Source organism: Anopheles coluzzii, chromosome 3, assembly GCF_943734685.1.
Source record: "Anopheles coluzzii chromosome 3, AcolN3, whole genome shotgun sequence".
Classification (NCBI taxonomy): Eukaryota; Metazoa; Arthropoda; class Insecta; order Diptera; family Culicidae; genus Anopheles; species Anopheles coluzzii.
Window position 1 is genome coordinate 41,178,577 of NC_064671.1, and position 17,283 is coordinate 41,195,859.

The 17,283-nt window shown below is 43.7% G+C and overlaps 3 protein-coding genes across 4 annotated transcripts; 1 reads left to right on the plus strand and 2 right to left on the minus strand.

Moving 5' to 3' along the window:
- Positions 1–109: 109 nt before the first annotated feature.
- Positions 110–1,666, minus strand: LOC120959677 (microfibril-associated glycoprotein 4-like). Its single transcript, XM_040383269.2, has 4 exons — positions 1,457–1,666; positions 1,020–1,399; positions 724–956; positions 110–655 (listed from the first exon to the last, which is right to left on the minus strand). Exons 1-4 carry the CDS (start codon positions 1,585–1,587, stop codon positions 263–265), a joined length of 1,137 nt encoding a protein of 378 aa, XP_040239203.2. The 5' UTR covers positions 1,588–1,666; the 3' UTR covers positions 110–262.
- A 5,621-nt stretch (positions 1,667–7,287) lies between these two features.
- On the plus strand, positions 7,288–9,403 carry LOC120957962 (cardioactive peptide). Of its 2 annotated transcripts, XR_005751999.2 has the most exons (4): positions 7,288–7,463; positions 8,372–8,490; positions 8,565–9,159; positions 9,250–9,403. XR_005751999.2 is itself a non-coding variant. In XM_040380454.2 (3 exons), exons 2-3 carry the CDS (start codon positions 8,401–8,403, stop codon positions 8,955–8,957), a joined length of 483 nt encoding a protein of 160 aa, XP_040236388.1. In that variant the 5' UTR covers positions 7,288–7,463; positions 8,372–8,400; the 3' UTR covers positions 8,958–9,403. The 2 variants fall into 2 exon arrangements, 1 of the variants encoding a protein (XP_040236388.1); XM_040380454.2 differs by having other exon boundaries at positions 8,565–9,403.
- Positions 9,404–9,412: 9 nt separating this feature from the next.
- On the minus strand, positions 9,413–17,078 carry LOC120957961 (neither inactivation nor afterpotential protein C). Its single transcript, XM_040380449.2, has 13 exons — positions 16,800–17,078; positions 15,448–15,823; positions 15,081–15,384; positions 14,729–15,009; positions 14,386–14,661; positions 13,922–14,310; positions 13,309–13,857; positions 13,089–13,239; positions 12,012–13,020; positions 11,687–11,937; positions 10,568–10,953; positions 10,119–10,494; positions 9,413–10,059 (listed from the first exon to the last, which is right to left on the minus strand). The coding sequence occupies exons 2-13, from the start codon at positions 15,739–15,741 to the stop codon at positions 9,586–9,588; spliced, it is 4,740 nt and encodes a 1,579-aa protein (XP_040236383.2). The 5' UTR covers positions 15,742–15,823; positions 16,800–17,078; the 3' UTR covers positions 9,413–9,585.
- Between the last annotated feature and the right edge of the window lie 205 nt (positions 17,079–17,283).

The window sequence follows — 17,283 nt, forward strand, 5'->3', positions numbered from 1 at the left end:
TCAACCTCAATAATTCGTGAACCCCTTATGTTTGACAGTCCCTTTGGCTCACAAATAAGAGAGAGTTTACTGTATTGACAAAGAAGAAACAAAAAAAAAACACTATTGCTCTGATACATGAAATCATTTTATCAATATACGTATCGTTGCATAGGTCGTTACAATTTTTATGGGATCTGCTTGATCGTTTGACTAAAATAATTCACTGTGTAAAAATGTCGATTGATGGCTACTGGCAAATGCGTTTTTCTTATACATGCTCTTAAAAACGCACCATGATGCGTGATGATTTGAGTGAATAATGGAACCCTTTGAACGAGTTCCAGCACATAGATATTGCGTATTGCGTCGTTGGACCTTTCGTGTACTTTCCATTAAGGTTCGATAGATGACAGTTGTCGTACCACCAACCTCCAAAGTACAGCAAGGCACAATTGCTATCAGATTTATCGTTATCCATGTCGCGCGTAGTAAACTTGGACCCCACATTACGCGACAGCGAATCTCCCGCAGTTCCACTAAACGATCCTAAGCTTTTCAGGGAATACATTTCCGCTTTATTGCCTAGCTTAAACGTGGCATACCGGGCTACTGCTTTGTTGTTCTCGAAGTCCTCCATCAGAAAGGCTATCTCACGCGGCTTTTCTGCAGTAAGCTGGAAATGACGATGGAAAGGATTAGTTTATTCATGATGAAGGCTTTGAATAGTTCCTTCAAATGTACCTGATATATTTTCTCATTTCCCAGCCAAAACTCTCCATCGAGTGTTCCAAATCCGCTTTCGTAGTCCGTCCAGTTGCGGAAGAAATCTTCCGAACCATTGAAACGATACTGAATCACAACCCAACCACCTTTATCGTATTCTGCATCACACAACACTTCCGTTGAAACGTTAGACAGTAGTTTTAAACTGTAGATTCCCGTTTTTGGTGCCTCAGAGCATGAAGATATTTGATCTGTGAAATGGTATAAAGCTAATGCTCATAAGCTCATAAGCTAAATGAGATGAGAACATGTACCTGGTTTGGTGAGCTTTTCGGCTGTTGGCGGTAACGGTTCTGTGACGGGCGGTGCTGCTTTAATTTCAATCAACACATTCCCTCTAAACTGATCCTGAAGAAGCTGCTGCAAACTGCAAGAACTAGTCGATGAGACAGCGTTTGAAGATGTCCCAGGAGACGGGCCAGCAATAGCTGAGGCTTGTGCAGCTGCAGAGGCTGCCGAAGCTGCTGAGGCTGCAGTGGAGGTGATCATAGGTTCTGTAGCTTTCACTGTTGTTAGCCCTGAAGCAGCTGTCTGTCGAAAAGATTCCATTTCCATCTTCATTACACGAAGCCGCATTTCCATTTGCATTGCATTCCACATGACTTCTTTTGTGAAGGAAGAAAATTCTCCAATACTGAAATCAAAACAGTGATTTGCAGTCCTTTATAAACATTTTCATTTCCACCCTAACCTTTTCTTCATATTTTCAATCTCTGCATCCAGCTTCGACAAGAAGCTCTCACTACGTCTCAAACAACTCTCATCACAAAGCACCGGAGTTAGCAAAACGCACAAAAAACACAATCCCACCCTTAGCTCCATGTTGGGTAGAAATAATACGAACAGAACCGGATCCCTGCACGACTGGTAATGAACTGATCGCTCAGCTAACGTTGAAGATCAGTTTTATTTGTGAGCGAGTATTGGAATTCCCTTGCTGGCAATAATCTGCAATAAGAAAGAAAACAGTTCCGTTGACCTTGGAGCAGGGAGGTTAACACGGGTTATGCTTGCTTCTTTAGGTCAGTCACACGCACCGTCTCAACATTTTGGTCACATCAAGAGGTTTGCAACTCTTTTTTTGTTTGTTTGCACGAGTGAGCGCTGCGCTTGAGTTGCAGTCTAATCAGTAAACGCTTAGAATGAATCAGTTTCAGAGGTATCAACCACGAACTTGGCATTAATTGTGTTTACTTTATGCAAGTGTAATTATGAAATGGTAGTTAACTAATGATTAAACAGGGGTTAAGATTGTTTGTGATACTTTTACTTGACAATATTTTTGATTGCAATTTACCAAGCAGTGCTATTTTACATGTTTACAAAGAGCGTGTAAATGACAGTTTATATAGCATGAGATAAAAAGTAGTGAAAGATATTCTCAACATATGTTTCTTCTTCCATAACATATGTTAAATATAGTGTTGCTAAAATCTGCGTTGTGAAGAAATCGATCAATCGGACATCTTTTATCTCACGTGTCTTGCTCTTATAACTAGATTCAAGATACACTTGAAAATTGAAACAGTAAAATTAATCGAAATCGCATCACATCAGTGTAAGATCTTTGATGCATCAATTGATTACAATTCGTCAAACTCAGCTGCTCTGATTGTCGTCGAACATGATGATAATCAATAACTCTATTTGAATTGAAACATAATATAGAACAAAGCGTAAGAACATTCGAAAATATAACTAACATTAGGGTAAGAGTAAATACCGTCGCCTGTGTGCAAAACACATGAATGTAATATGATAATTAACTACATTTTGTTTGATTCGATAAACAATTATTGAATTACTCAAGTAAGTTGCCTTCAAGCAAAAGTTCTAAATAAATAATAGCAGTCTACAATTTCCTATGCCGGTGACGGTTGATCTTTACAAGTTCGGCTTTAGTTGCAGCGATAAAATTACCATTTCTCATTACCATCCCAGTCTTCGCTTGAAACTGGAACAACAAACAATTTTCTATCGCATTGCCTCAGTTTGAAATTGATTTGAAAGGTTTGACAACTATCTAAAAGATGACGCTACAGAACGTAGCTGGCAAAATGTGATCGGAAAAGTTGCGATGCGTACGAAAATGAAATGAACAAAAATGCAGTTCAGCAGTTCTAGAATTTTAAAATATTCCTGCTAAATTTTTAAGTACTGATAACAACATGGAAGTTTCTGAGTTTATATTACACAAGCAACTAACCCTTGCTCAAGTAACCCATATGTAACTAACCCATGGCGATGGGTGGAAAGGAATAAATAAAAGAAGTGCCTAATATTCTCAACTACTGTTCGGATTTCCTTTTAAAAATTTGCACTAATTCTGTAGTTTTGTTCTAACAGACTGTTCTGAACCGGAAGCTTCCTATTTTTTTCTCATCTTCATTAGTTATTTATAATGTACAGTAGATAAAGAATAAGAAGTGGTCAGATAACAGTTATCCCGAAACAAATTAGAGCCAATTGATGTCGAATAAACGAAATGTCTATGATTAGGCAAGAGCTAATTTCTGAGCCGATATAACCTATCCTGTTTTTTAATTTTTTTTTTAAATCTAAGGTTTCAACAACTATCTAAACCATACTATGTTACAATCACAAATACAGTCTGCTCCCGAGTTACGCGGTTATCGGGTTCCCGAGGAATCTACGCAATTCGAATATCCGCGTAAGTCGAATTTCACGGCTTTCGGCCAAAATACAATTAAATAATTGGTATGTATGATTAAATTTAGTAGCTGTGTACACTTTATCAGTTATTTGATACAATTCGTGCTGACAATTCTGATTCTTTTAACTTTTATGTGGATTAAATTTATTAGCAAAAATGCAATTTATACTGCATTGGACAGTTCTTGAAGTAAATTGTACTGATTTGACGTTTAATCTGTTAAATTGAGAAAACCGCGTATCTCCGAATCCGCGTATTCCGAGAACCGCGTAACTCGGCAACAGACAGTATATTAATGTTGAAACAAAAATATGGAAACTGGTATAAAAAATAGACACACGCAATTTGATAGAGATTGGCTCAAAAATTAAGTTGCGAGATTAGGTTTGAGGTCCAAAGTCAATGTTAAATCATCTGCTGATGCGGGGACAATTTCTTAATTGAATAAATAAATAAATAATTAAATAATTAAATAATTAATGAAATAAATCGACAATTCAAACGATATATAACGTATGGTCAAGGATAAGGATTGACTTTTAGCCAGGAACAGTAATGAGTCAGAAAGTGAGGAGAGAATTGGAATCTTAATAGTGTACCTAACTGTTGATAGGTAATTCCTTGGGTACAACATTAAGTTTATTCTCTAGTTACCTTTTGTGGATTTTTATCTCTTATTAATCTTAATCAGTTATTGATGTTGTGGATTGGTCAGAATGGTACCATCCAGGATCCATTCCGTCTATTCAAAGAACCAACCGTCCTGGATTATTTACCATTGCTTAACTAGTTTTATTCCAGTTATCATTTGTAATTGTAATTCTTCTTCTCGATCCATTCACGTTTTAGCACGCCGTGCTGAAATGGTCAAATTTCCAAACATTGTCAATCCATGGCTACATCCTTCCATGATTTAATGCACCCTAAAGCTTGCATCGTCAACTATAGTATGACTACAAGTCGATCTAACAATCCGTCTGGGTGATAAAATAATCTACACTATAATCTACAATGCAGCCCCGTACTTATATTTCAAAAATATGGCATATGTTAGTATAAGTTATAAACGTTACAAATGAATCAAACAAACTGCTTCGCCAACATAACAAATTCTATTTTTATCTTCTTTATATTTTTACTATAAAATTCATATTTGAAATCAAAGTCAAATCAGAGCAGGATCATGGCAAATTAAAGTGCTTAATATATGTAGTGTTACAATTTGTGGTAAAATTAACTTTTAAGTGACCTTTACACATACAAAGCAATATGATTTTAATTAGTTCAATTTGAACACGAAAAAGATTTGAATAATTTTAACATGAACAACGAACGAACGATAAAACAAACGAAGCATACAGCAATAAAAGGGGGAAAATTTGAGAATAGATCATAAATCTCTACCTAAATATTATCTCTAAATATTACACAACAAGGTGTTCTTGATTTGAGAAATTTACGATTTGTAAACAGTGTGTCTCCCATCACCACAATTAGAGAGCAAGTAGTGAAAAAAACAAAAACAACATTGTGTATGGTTGGTGAACCATACGGGGCAGCATCATGCAAAAAAAGCAACATAAACAGACACATCCGGAATTATATCACTCCGGCAGCAGCAAATCGATGTCGCCGCTCACATTGCCAACCACAAGCCCGAAACGCAGCCCCGAGTCCTGTCACATGTGCACACAACTATTTGCGCGTATAGCACATTGCAACGCAGAGGCAAATCAATCCAATAATTAAACACACCCTTTGTACTGCACTCGCATGCATTGCATTGCTGTCTGCACGCGCGAGTGTGTGTGTGTGTGTGTACGATTTGTGGATGCAATTGCATAACGCAATTGTTTATCCTGCCGCGATCCGCACCATTACTTGAATGGGAATTAGGGAGGGCAGAACGGGTTGGGCGCATAAAAGTTCAGTAGGTGAATGCCACCTACCAGGTGGCCGCATAACTGGCGCTTCCCCACACTTCCCTCTTTCCTTCGTAGTTTTTTTCTAAATATCACGCGTCAAAAGCATGTCGGACAGGCCCCGATCACCACTTCAGCGAATGGTATTGATGGATTCCTTCCTATATCCTTCCAATTTTTTTCCTGCCTCTACTTTGCTGCTTGCTGTTTTGGTACAAGAAATGTCACTTCGAGGCCAGTTTAAGTGTAACTTTCCTCGAGAAGTTTCCCACCGGAAGAGGAAGGAGAATGCTGATCAGCGTACTGAAGGAGGGACCGTACCGTGGGCGATACGCGGTACGGAGCAAGCATCACTTTTAAAAACGATTCTTGCGGTTTGTTCATTAATCGCCTGTCAACAGGTGTCCTAGCGGGCGTCAAAATCGTAGCAATGATCGTTGTAATAAAATCCCTCCCACCACGTCGGTAAAGCTGTCGGCCAGGCGTCGCAAGTGGTCAGTCCTGGTACGCGCGTATCAAAAACTCCAACGACCCGTTAGACCAACCGGCGCACGTTTTTCCAGAACCCTTAAGAAACATGCCAACCCTCTTCCTCGACTCGGTACGCCCGCTCCTTGAATCCGCTAAACGAGCATTTTATGCAAAAATCATGTGCATTTATATAACGATACAGTACAGCACAGAGGGAAAACGGGTCGGAAAAGTGGCGAGAGTGGCTGAAGCTGTGCGATGCGGAGAGTATTTACAAGAAAGGCGCACTCCGGGCGGTCCTTTCGGGCGTGCTCGTTGTCGCACTCGGTCGCGCAAACTATATAAAAGCACATGGCCGGCGGCAAGCATTTTCAGTCAGCAAAGAACCGGGAAGGCTCAAGCACGCAGCTACTTAGCTTGTTTCCGTAAGAGGATTTCCCTTTAGATAGTGAGCGATTTCGACTGATCCCGTGAGATTGTGAATTTGAAAAAAGCAACAAAACACATAGGGGAAAGCGGGGCAAAATGGGCATGTGGGGCAAAATGGGCACCCTCTATTTAAGCATTATTTGACTACAAAGCTACTTTCCAATGCTCAAAATGTATTCATTAGAGTGTTTTATGAACACCATGTAAGTTTCATAACGCTAACACAAAAAATAACCAAGAAAAGTGCAAAATAAGGTTTAGTAGCATATTGATGTAATTTTTGTCACTTCGAAAATAAGCTTAACCCAGTGTCACAGGGATGCGTTGAAGTTTTACATTATATATTATTAAAGATATGATATTTCTTTACAATTTGTCTGAAGAAAGCAAGGCGATCGAATGCGTATTTTTACTAATATAACATAAAATACAAAAATGCTTCACGTGGGGCAAAATGGGCAGTTACGCTTGGGGCAAAATGGGCAGATACTTTTGACAAATGGCGTTTGGTGAGGCTATGGTGTTATATTTGTCGCCTCAATAATGATAACAGACACAGCTTCAAAAGAATCGATTTTGTAGATTTAAACGTGTAAAAACTGTTTTAATTTTGATAACATATTTTTGGAAGAATTTTAAGGGCTTTCCTGACCAGCAAAACAAAAGATAGAACGAAAATACAATTCACGAAACGGTGCGCAAAAGCATAGACCATTACCTAAGCGCAGTTGTTGTGGCCCATTTTACCCCAGTGTTTTGACGTTTCACAGTTTGTTTACATATGCCCATTTTGCCCCAGGGCTATGCCCATTTTACCCCGCGTGTCAAAATAGCTTCTCGTAAAACATCAACTTTTATTTTACACTGTTTTCATGATTTTAAATTGTTTTCATTCTATGTGGCAATTTTAATCCATAGATAAATAGTGGAGGCATACAATAATGCATGAATAATTGTGTTTTGTGGCATATTCAATGGAATATTCAGTAAACTGCTTAACATGTCCATTTTGCCCCGCTTTCCCCTACACATACCCATTCCGTGGAAACTCACATGTGGTGGCGTGCTTTTTGTTGGTGATCGCACGAGGTAACCCATACGTTTGGTGAGCAGTGTTCCTGGTGCATCGAACGTACTGTATCGTTTTGCTGAACCTGACAAATTGAAACCGCAAGTCAAAGCGCGTGAGTGAATTTTGCCGTGTAAGTAAAGTGATGGAAGAAAACGTGCTTTCGGGGCACATGGTTTTGGAGGGGTTTTGCAACGGGAGCGGGAACTGAAAGCTGAACCAAAATGAACCATTCCTAGTACGCGTCTGCTTAAGACAATATCTGGTCGGGACTGGGATGGGGCGATTGTCTTGCAGCAGGATATTAAATCGTGGCTATGAAATGTGATTCTGTGAACACTTTTTCGTGTGCTTGTTTCCTCCTGCGTTTACTTCAACTGATAACGTTTCAACCGTCATGTTTATCAATTTTCATAGCTTTTTTCGTTATGTTCCACAAACCATCCATGGTTTGTAATTGATGTAGAAAACATTACCCCCGAAAACCCCGGTAACGACGTGTTACTCTAACACAAAAATCGCAACCCTTCGGGACAGGAGACGGCACAGCTTTCCCTACACGTTAATGCAATTGAAAATGCACAGCGGGAAGCGAGTGCACAGTTTTTCGCACTTTACCCATAACGCAGCATGAAAACGGCTTGTTCCAGTTTTCGCTGTGTCCCGTTTTGCCCCCTGCCCAGACAGGAGCGTGTCCAAGACAGATGCCCTTTTCCTCTTTCCCATGGTTTCGGACAAACGTCTGAAGCCATATACATGGGTAGAAGGTAGATGTGGAAGTATGGGGGAAGCTTCGGGATTTCGTAACACCACAATAGGAAAAGGATTTATCTTTAAAAGACGCGTTGGTCTTATCAAATCGTCCCACTCACAGTGCATCTGTCGAGCAGCTCGGTACGGAAGCCATTCAACACTCGGTCAAGGTTAAGGAGCTTTTAATCAAGGCAGTTTCGAATAATTAAAGCATTTGGAAAAGTTAAAAGGGGGATGATGATATCCTTGAAAGGACACTGATTACACTTGACAATGGTATAATTGCAGATCTTCAAAAGGCTTCAGCAGTGCACAGGATGACTCACAGAACTGCAGCCAAGCTGCTGCTGGCAGTTGTATCGCTCTTCTGCGTACTTCAGATGCTGGAATGCGGTGTGGTAGATAGAGTAAGTACAAACGATGATTTCATAAAACATATATACTGATGTTGATGCGAAAACCTTTCTAATCTTCTTTGTAGCAACCTCGGGCCTACAAACAGTACAACACGGAACCACAGAAGAGACCGTTCTGCAACGCCTTTACCGGTTGCGGTAAGAAGCGATCGTCTGCCTCGAGTCCACCGACGGCCGCAGCCGCCGCTGCCGCCGCCGCCATGCTACAGCGACACCTGCAAACCATGGACCCAGGGCGGAAGGACCGTATGGGTAGTGATTTTGACCCGAACGAAGAATCGATCAGCAGTCTGCTCGATCTCAACACGGAACCGGCAGTCGAGGATCTGCTCCGACAGATCATGTCCGAGGCGAAGCTGTGGGAAGCGATCCAGGAAGCGAACCGGGAGATTTATCTGCAAAAGTCGGGCATGAAGGACCAGCGCAATGATTTCCCGCTGACATTCAGCACGCAGTAAGCTGGACAGGGCTGATACCTCCAGTGCAACAACTAACTAAAAAGGCAACCAACAACTCTAAACTTCTCGGTGTATTAACACACATACACTCATTTGCACCAGCGCACCACGGATGATCCACGTTTAACACACAACACTGTGGCTAGGGAAACGGATTCACAGACTCCACGGTTGAACACACTGTTACTACTCCTACTAATGCGTTAGAATGCCAGGCTCTCGCGCCCGGTTAATCAATACACGGCTTCCCATAAGGACACGGGAATCACCCTATTTTTCTCTTATGATGTAGATCGTTACTAGTCTTAAGGAAAGTGAATCAAAAGGACGGAAACGCAAGAAACACACTCCTAAAACGGTGTGCCCTCATTCCATGAGAGCTCAGCGAGGTAATTTTTACGTTAAAGTTCTACAATGCAATAAAATACGCGAAAGTAAAGCTGAAACTAATGCGATCCACTTGGTCATGAGCATTTGCAAGGAAATAGACTTTATTAGGCAAAAGGTGTGTGTGTGTGTGAGCTTAGCGGGACTAACAAACTGGCTAACAAATGGGGCAAACGTTAACCTACTTTCGAGTAACAGCGTGCACTTATGCACTAGCATAACAATCAGCAATCGACAACACTTAGAACTCTTCCACATATCCTTCCACGATGATGCCCGGTACAATCTCCTCGCTGATGAAGCCCCCGGTCAGGCTGTTCTGGTTCATGTCCTGCGGTGTGGTGGAGCGGCTACGCGACGGTCCCGCCTTCTGCTCGTTCATCATAATCGTGTCCTGCGAGAGGGAAAGCTTCCGCTGGTTGGGCGAGGCACTGTTGCTACGGTTGCCATTCTCCGCGCCCTGGCAGGATTTCGGCCGTTCGGTCGGTTTACTCTGGTACACCACATTGGTGGCGTCTCTGCGCTTGGCGTCCGCATTGGCAGTGGGATAGTAGCTGTTGCCGTTGGTGTTGTTATTGTTTGCGTCATCGTAATCGATGCTTGTTGTGGTCATCGAAAGCCCTTCCGAGTTGCGCTTCATCGAGGCACGGTTGTAATTTGTCTTCCGCAACATACCCTGGAAGTTGAACGGAGGCTCATCGTCCGAGTTGTCATTCTAAAACAAAGTTAATCAGTGTTAGTGCTTCAGCAAGCATACTTTTAAGATCTTCCTACCTCGTCGGTGTTTTTCTTGCCAATCAGCTCCATTTCCTTGATCGGATTGATTTTGGTCGGTGTGATCGGTCGCACCTGCGGCTGTGGGGCAGGCCGCTTTTTAACGCCTTTCTGCGGAAACTCGGCCGCAATCGGTACTTCCGGCTCCGCCATTGGGACCCGTGGTGCCTGCCGTTTTTTATAAATGGCCGTCTTGCCTGTACCGACAGAGCCCGTCTCGTCGAAGCTGGTGGCGCTGAACTTGTTGCGAATGTCGTCCACACTTTGCCGGGCATACGGGATAGGTGAATAGACCGAGGACATTGGAGTGGCCGATTGAATCGGTGACCGGGGACGGTTCACAGCGTACGGCTCCACTACATGGTGTGGCGAAAGGCTGCAAGTATAAAACAAGAAACACAAACATTATTCACACACGAAGCCTTCTTCACATTGCAAACACATCGTACCGTTTGATCGGTAAGCTCGGATCCCGATGGAATGGTTCGTTGGCGAGTGAATGCTGCCCAACGTCACCGGGCCCATCCATTCGGTAGCCCTTCTGAGCGGATTTGGTAATCTCCGAGGACAGGTTTTTCCTGCGTCGCAGCGGGGCGTCCCAGTCTTCCGTGTCTGAATCGTTGCCGGTGTAGACGTAGGAGGCGGACGACGGGTCACACATGTACGTCGTGTCGAAGAAGGGAATATCGTCGAATCGGAATCGCAACTTCCACACAGCCGGACGCTGCGGGCCGAGCAGGGCCGGATTGCGCTGGTTCGGATCGATCTTGTCCAGCATAATGCAGTTGCTGCTGGTGGCGAATCCGGCAACGAGCCGCTGGTTGTAAATGTGAACCTGGGAAGGAAAAATTGAAGTACAGTAGGTGACCGCTAACTGGATGTGTTTTAACTGGAGTGCTTTTTAACTGGAGGTTCGCTAACTGGAGTTACTCTCAGTTAACGAACACTTAAACGTCAAAACATGAAACATCCGGAATCTCATGAAGAGAAATTTATTGCAAATGTGCATTTTTCAAGCAACTTTAGGGTCTTTTGCATACGTTTGCTATTAATTTATGTTATTACACGAATTACTATACTTTATATCAACATAAATGAAAAAAAAGTTTGGTATGTTTATTCCAGTCAACGCCAATCAAAACAATCAATCCATAGAAACGTCACTCCAGTTAGCGAACATTGTTCGTTAACTGGAGCATGTTTACCTCTCAGTTATCGGTCACCTACTGTAATGCGTTACAGTACGTTACTTTGATTCTTTACGCCTGACGCTATGCAATGCGCATTACAGGGGTTCCGGTAACGCTTACAGTGCGTGTCCTTTATATTGTGTTGTTTTTCCATGAGGCTTTTGATCAGAAATAATTAAAACTTTTGTGTAATCGAATGATTTTTGGGGTCTAAGTGATAAACGATAATCATTTCATTACCAAAAAAAAAAATAGGAGAGAAGAAAGATTCATTGTGTTTTCTTTAAAAAATTTAAAAAATGGGAATTCAATTATACAAAATAAATAACATTTGAATAACATTAAACTTGGTTTAAAACTAAATATTTGTAAACATACCTGTTGCGATAGGTTCACCAGATCCTGATATCGTGCTGCACGATACTGCAGAAGCACCTGATACATGGACTTTTTTCTCCAGCGATAGACAAAAGGCTTCATGAACTCGGCCGTCTCTGCATCCAGCTTGCCCGTGCGGTCGTTAATCAGCGGTCGATACTTTTTGCGTGCCATATGGCCACGATAGGCTGACTGAATTTTAAGTGCCGCTTCATCCTGACTATCCTGATTGACCATTTGTCGCTTTCGAACTGAAGCAATATAAATAACGTTATTATAAATTCCACAAATACCACAAAGAGAGTTTATTCCTAGCAAAACTCACTCGATTCACGATGGACCTGTTTTAGCTTAGTCGCAACGGTACGCTTCGCCAGGAAGGCACGCATCATCGCTTGAATTTTAACAATCTTCTTCACTTGCGTCTCGTACAGCCGCTGTAGATACTCCACGTTGTAGTACTTCAGAAACACCTTCGTCTTCCCGATCACCCAACCCTCGAGCTTCAAGCGCAGCAGTAGCAGTCGACAATTGTCGCGCGTCATCTCCACATTCTCGTCGAAATCAAATGCCAGAAATTGGTACCGTCGCAAAAACTCCTGGAACGGAATCCGATGGGAGAAGCCCTTCTGTCGGCCCCGGGCCGTATCCAGTATGGCCATGGCACGCAATTGCTGCCGCACCATTTCCGGTGCAAATCCCTTCGGCCTGTACTCGAGATCCGAGCGTATGCAGCGAACAAAGTGCGTACCACCACTGTTCGGGCCGATCGAGAGTGTTTTGAACAGTTCCAGGCTAGTCGCCCGGAAAACCCCTGCAATCGTGCGCATCTTGTGCACCTGCGAGTACATACCCTTCGAAAGGGTGTTCATCTTTTTGGCCTTGTTTTTCTCCGCGACCAGAGCCGCTCCCCAGCGCTTTTTCTTGGTCGGTTTGTCCACCAGCATGCCTAGCGCGTCCTCGGCCGCCATGGTAAGATTGCCGGTGCGTGACAATTGATTGGAGAACATGATCTTGATGATGGGCTCACCAGATGCGCGTAACGTTTCCACCATTTCGGGCGGAATAAAGTCTCGGTTCTTGTCGGGCATATCGCGCGCATCGTACGTAATGCGACCGGTGTAGTGCGCCACGGTAAACTCGTGTCCGCTGGCACGCTTGATGAACGGGCTTTTGTTCGTGTGGATTGAATCGATGATGTAGTTCTGGCCGTGACGTCCTCGGCTAGCGTCATCGATGAAGCTAAACACTCCCTTCGGTTTGGTGAGGATGTGGTCAACCGCCAGCTTGTTGTCGTAGTAGTGAAGGGGAGTTACAGGAACTTGTTCCTCTTCCTGTGTGTGAGAGGAAATCAAACCCGTTGAGGATCATGTTCATAGTACCTATAACTATCAATAGTTACCATTTCGATCATTTCAAACACAAAGATGCGCTGGTTGTACAAGTACTGCATCTGTTCGTTGAGCGCATTCACAACCAACTGATCGATGTGGTTCCGGTGGAAGCACTCAAATCCAAAATGATCCGTAACGGTAACGGAATGTTTATCTCCACTGCAAATAAAAATAGGTTAATATTCTCTGTTCTTCCTCTGCCAAACATCGAAACATCGAATTACTCACTAAATAGCTCTACCAAAGGCAAGCTTCTGATTGATGGTGTTCGTAATCCAATCGACCAGCCGAGAGTAGATGGTCGCCGCCAAAACATCCCGAGCATCGCGTGCCTCATCGGCCGTGTGGCGTCGGCGTTCAGCCGATCCGCGCACTATCACGCAATAGTTCAGCAAAGCCCACTGGAACTTTTTCTCGTCCAGCTGCAGCAGCGTGGCGATCTTGCTGATCACCTCAAAGCTCTCCAGCTCGGTCATGCCATCCGTTTCCTTGAATCGCACTTCGCCCAGCAACAGAATTGCGGCCAGCGTCCGGTAGATGGTTTCCAGAATGTCCTGCGATATCTCGAGCGCTAACAATTGCTCCTCAAACTCTTTGAAGGCCCGCACATTGCCGGCAATATCATCTCGGCAGTACTTAAGCTTGTCCGAGCTCATGCCGTCGGATATGCGCAGATAGCGATAGTTACGGCCTCCCTCGAGTGAAAAGTCCAGCAACCGTTCCTCGGCATCCATCGTGTCGTAGAAGTAGTAGAAGATGTGGAAATTCGATTGGTTCCTGCAATGCGAAATGCAAGATTCAATAGACGATCTTTTGAATTGTTGCTATAACTTTGACCTACATATTAGTTGACGAAATGCGAAGCTTTTCCAGCAGATACACCCAAAAGATAGCACCGGACAGTTTACCAGTCGAACCGAATGTAAGCTGCGCCTGTACGATACTTCGGGTGGAGTTCGGATTCAACGGTGTTCCGGCATTGGTAAGAGCGCTGAGAGCTTTGTATCCGTTTACGATACGCTCGTACACTCCGGGATTGCCCTCACCGAGCACTCCGAGATGTTTCATAAGCAGTTTCAGGTTGGTCGTTTTTCCCGAGTAACTTTCACCGGCCAGTATAATGTGCTGCGGTTCCTCGTGGTGCAGCATGTCCTGGTACGCGCTGTCCGCGATTGCAAAGACGTGTGGTGCATTATCCGAGCGCGATTTGAACATGTACTTTGAATGGAACTAAGTGAGAAAAAAAGATCAAATGTTATTCAAGGTACCATTGAATTTTAGATCGTTTCTTAATCCTTTACTTACACCACGCACATACTCCGGAATAGTTTCGTTAGGATTGAGTGAGATCAACACATCGCCGACGAACGTGTATGTGTTACCGTTTTTGTATCGCTGCGTGATCTCTTCCAGTATCGTTTCCTCGGACAGCTGCTCCAGTGCTGCCAGATCTTCGACGTGCAGCTTCTCAGGGCGTGCTTCGGCTGACTTTAGCATGCCACGAACGACCGCCACTTCCTCCTTTTTCGGCAGCTGTGTGCTCTGCACCGATTCGGCCAACATTTTCAGCTCTTGACTCAGCTGGAAGTAGAATAGGAGAGCGCGTTATTCAAAAGGGCAGAGTTCCCCACGCGTAGAGCACACCTACATGGTAGTCGTTCTCAGGCACTTGGGTCAGAAAAGGATGCTCGATAACTTCCATAATGAACGGCCGGTGGTCTGGATTCTTCTCGAGACATTCGGCAATGAAATCGTTATACTCCTGCGACCAGTTCGATTGCCGATAAAGCGTTGGCGGAGGATTGCGCACGATCTGGAACATGGCACGGGTGGCGTGCATGTCCGCGAACGGTGGCTTACCATCGCCCAGCTCAATCGCCGTAATGCCCAAAGCCCACACGTCCGACCGATTATCGTAGACATCTTTGTCTGTGGAGATGGGAGATGTCTTTCCATTGGCTTTGTATCTTATATACAGTCATATCCTAGCGAATTCTTACCACTCTTGGAGCTAGTGACAACTTCCGGAGCCATCCAGCAGGGTGATCCGATGCAGGTGCCTCGCTTTCCCAGCGTGGACTTCGTATCGCGTGCCAGTCCATAGTCGCACAGCTTCACCTCGCCGTCCTTCGTAAGCAGTATGTTGCTACCACGCACATCACGATGAACGATATGGTGTTCGTGCAGATATACCAGCGCTCGCGAGACTTCACGCAGAATGTACGCAAGCTGCAGCTCACTGGCGCGCCGATTGTTAACAAACAGTTTTCGGACGACATCCACTGCCGGACCGTAGTCGCAGTACTGTAACGAGGGGTTTCTCACTCTTGAATGTGATGTTACGACCTAAATGTATCGTTCACTCACCTCCAGCACGAACCAAATCTCGTCGCACTCCCCGGCCGGACACTTCTTCCGATAGATGCCGTAGAAGTCGATCAGGTTCGCATGCTTGGAGTGGTCGCGCAAAATGCGAAACTCCTCCTGGATGGCGGTTTTCGTTTCGCCTTCAAACTTTTGCACCTTTATCGCAACATTCTTGTTGCCGGCCTGCGTATCAGTAGCCCGGTATACCTTTGCACACACACCGCTGCCGATTAGCTCGCCGAGCTTGTACCGGTTGCCCGGATCGGGAAGCGTTTCGATCTTAAGGTTAGCCATGAACGTTGCCGGCTATGGTTTAGACGGTAGAACTTTGCTTTAGCTATTATTTGGATCTATTTGTCCATGAGGTGTTGTGGAACTATTCAAAACAAAAATAAAGGATGTTAAGTCATAATTAAATCACTCCCATCAACGTGCTTAGAATGACTTAAAACGCATGGCCTACTTTTTACATAAACATTATTTCACATCTTTTCCATTCTCACACAAACACATTCCTACTCTTCTTCTGAAGATCATCTTGATCGATCGATCGATCTACGACGATAAAACTTGGGTGACAAAAACCACGAAGATCTTCAATCAAGATTCATTGAGGAGCAGGAATTCCGCTCATTTTCATTGCCTTTGCAGCGGTTTGAGTGAGATATTTACCCCTTACGCCCCTTTGCTTCCCCAGCCGAGCTGTATTAGCCGCCCGACGTTTGTGGTTTTACATTCCGATCGACGCTAACCGATCGACGCACTGATGATGGAGGTCGTAATAGTTAACGCAGGAATGTGTCAAGGTCTTAATGGGAGCGCTTTGAAGAATCCTTCAACAAACTAACTGCTGCAAAAAATAACTCAACCTCATTTTACTCGCTGCTGGTTGTAAATAATTGAACGCTCATCGGTGTGCTAAATTAACTAGAAATACTCGACTAGATGAGCACATTCCACTTTAATTAACTTTATAAAGAAAGAGAAAGCGTTTTTTTATAACTCTGCCATGGATGAACTTCAGGCAACTGGTTATTTGCTGGTACGAAATGTAGTTAAAATTTCAATGCGGAAACAACTCGCATGCGGAATGAAGGCAATCCACAGTTACGTAAATCAGCAGTTTAGAAACCAGCAGAAGAAACCTTGCACAGCCTGTGTGGGCTTTCACTTGGAGGTCGCATTGTTGCACTAATCCTGTTAGGCAAGCACTTGAAACACTTCCGGCGCCAGTAAAGTCGCCTAATTCACTTAACATGATTGAGCATTTATTCACTTATAAGCAAGTTTTTCAACTAACAGTATACACGGATCACTATACAACAGAATTGAATTAATAAACATTGGTTTACCGGTGAATATAGTAAATCCTCGTTGATAACACTTCACCAAACTCTCGTTTATTTTACAGTATCGTCTTGTTTTCTCACTTTGCAATAGAAACTACCAATTGTAAAAAACACTTTCACTTTTAATGTTCCAACCAATTCTGCAGCTATTATGAGACACAGCGAAACAATGAGGTTTGCTTCTTCTCGACGACTTGACAACGACACTGGTGGCCTGCGGTTGCTCCTGCTCGGCTCGACTGCTTGCCGCGAATTCTAACCATCTACTAACCATTGGCCACCGTCAATGGTCACCGGGAAAGCGATCCCTGGGATGTTACGTCGTCCCCCGGGAAGCCTTAAAAGTTAACTCCAACTGTTTCACTAATTCAATTGTACGCCTCCCTGTTACACCCATACATAGGCTAGTCCTGGGTTTCACGATTACGCCAACGGCAAATGATAGTTCCAGCTGGAACACAACCGAATTCTAAACTCCTTCCGTCTG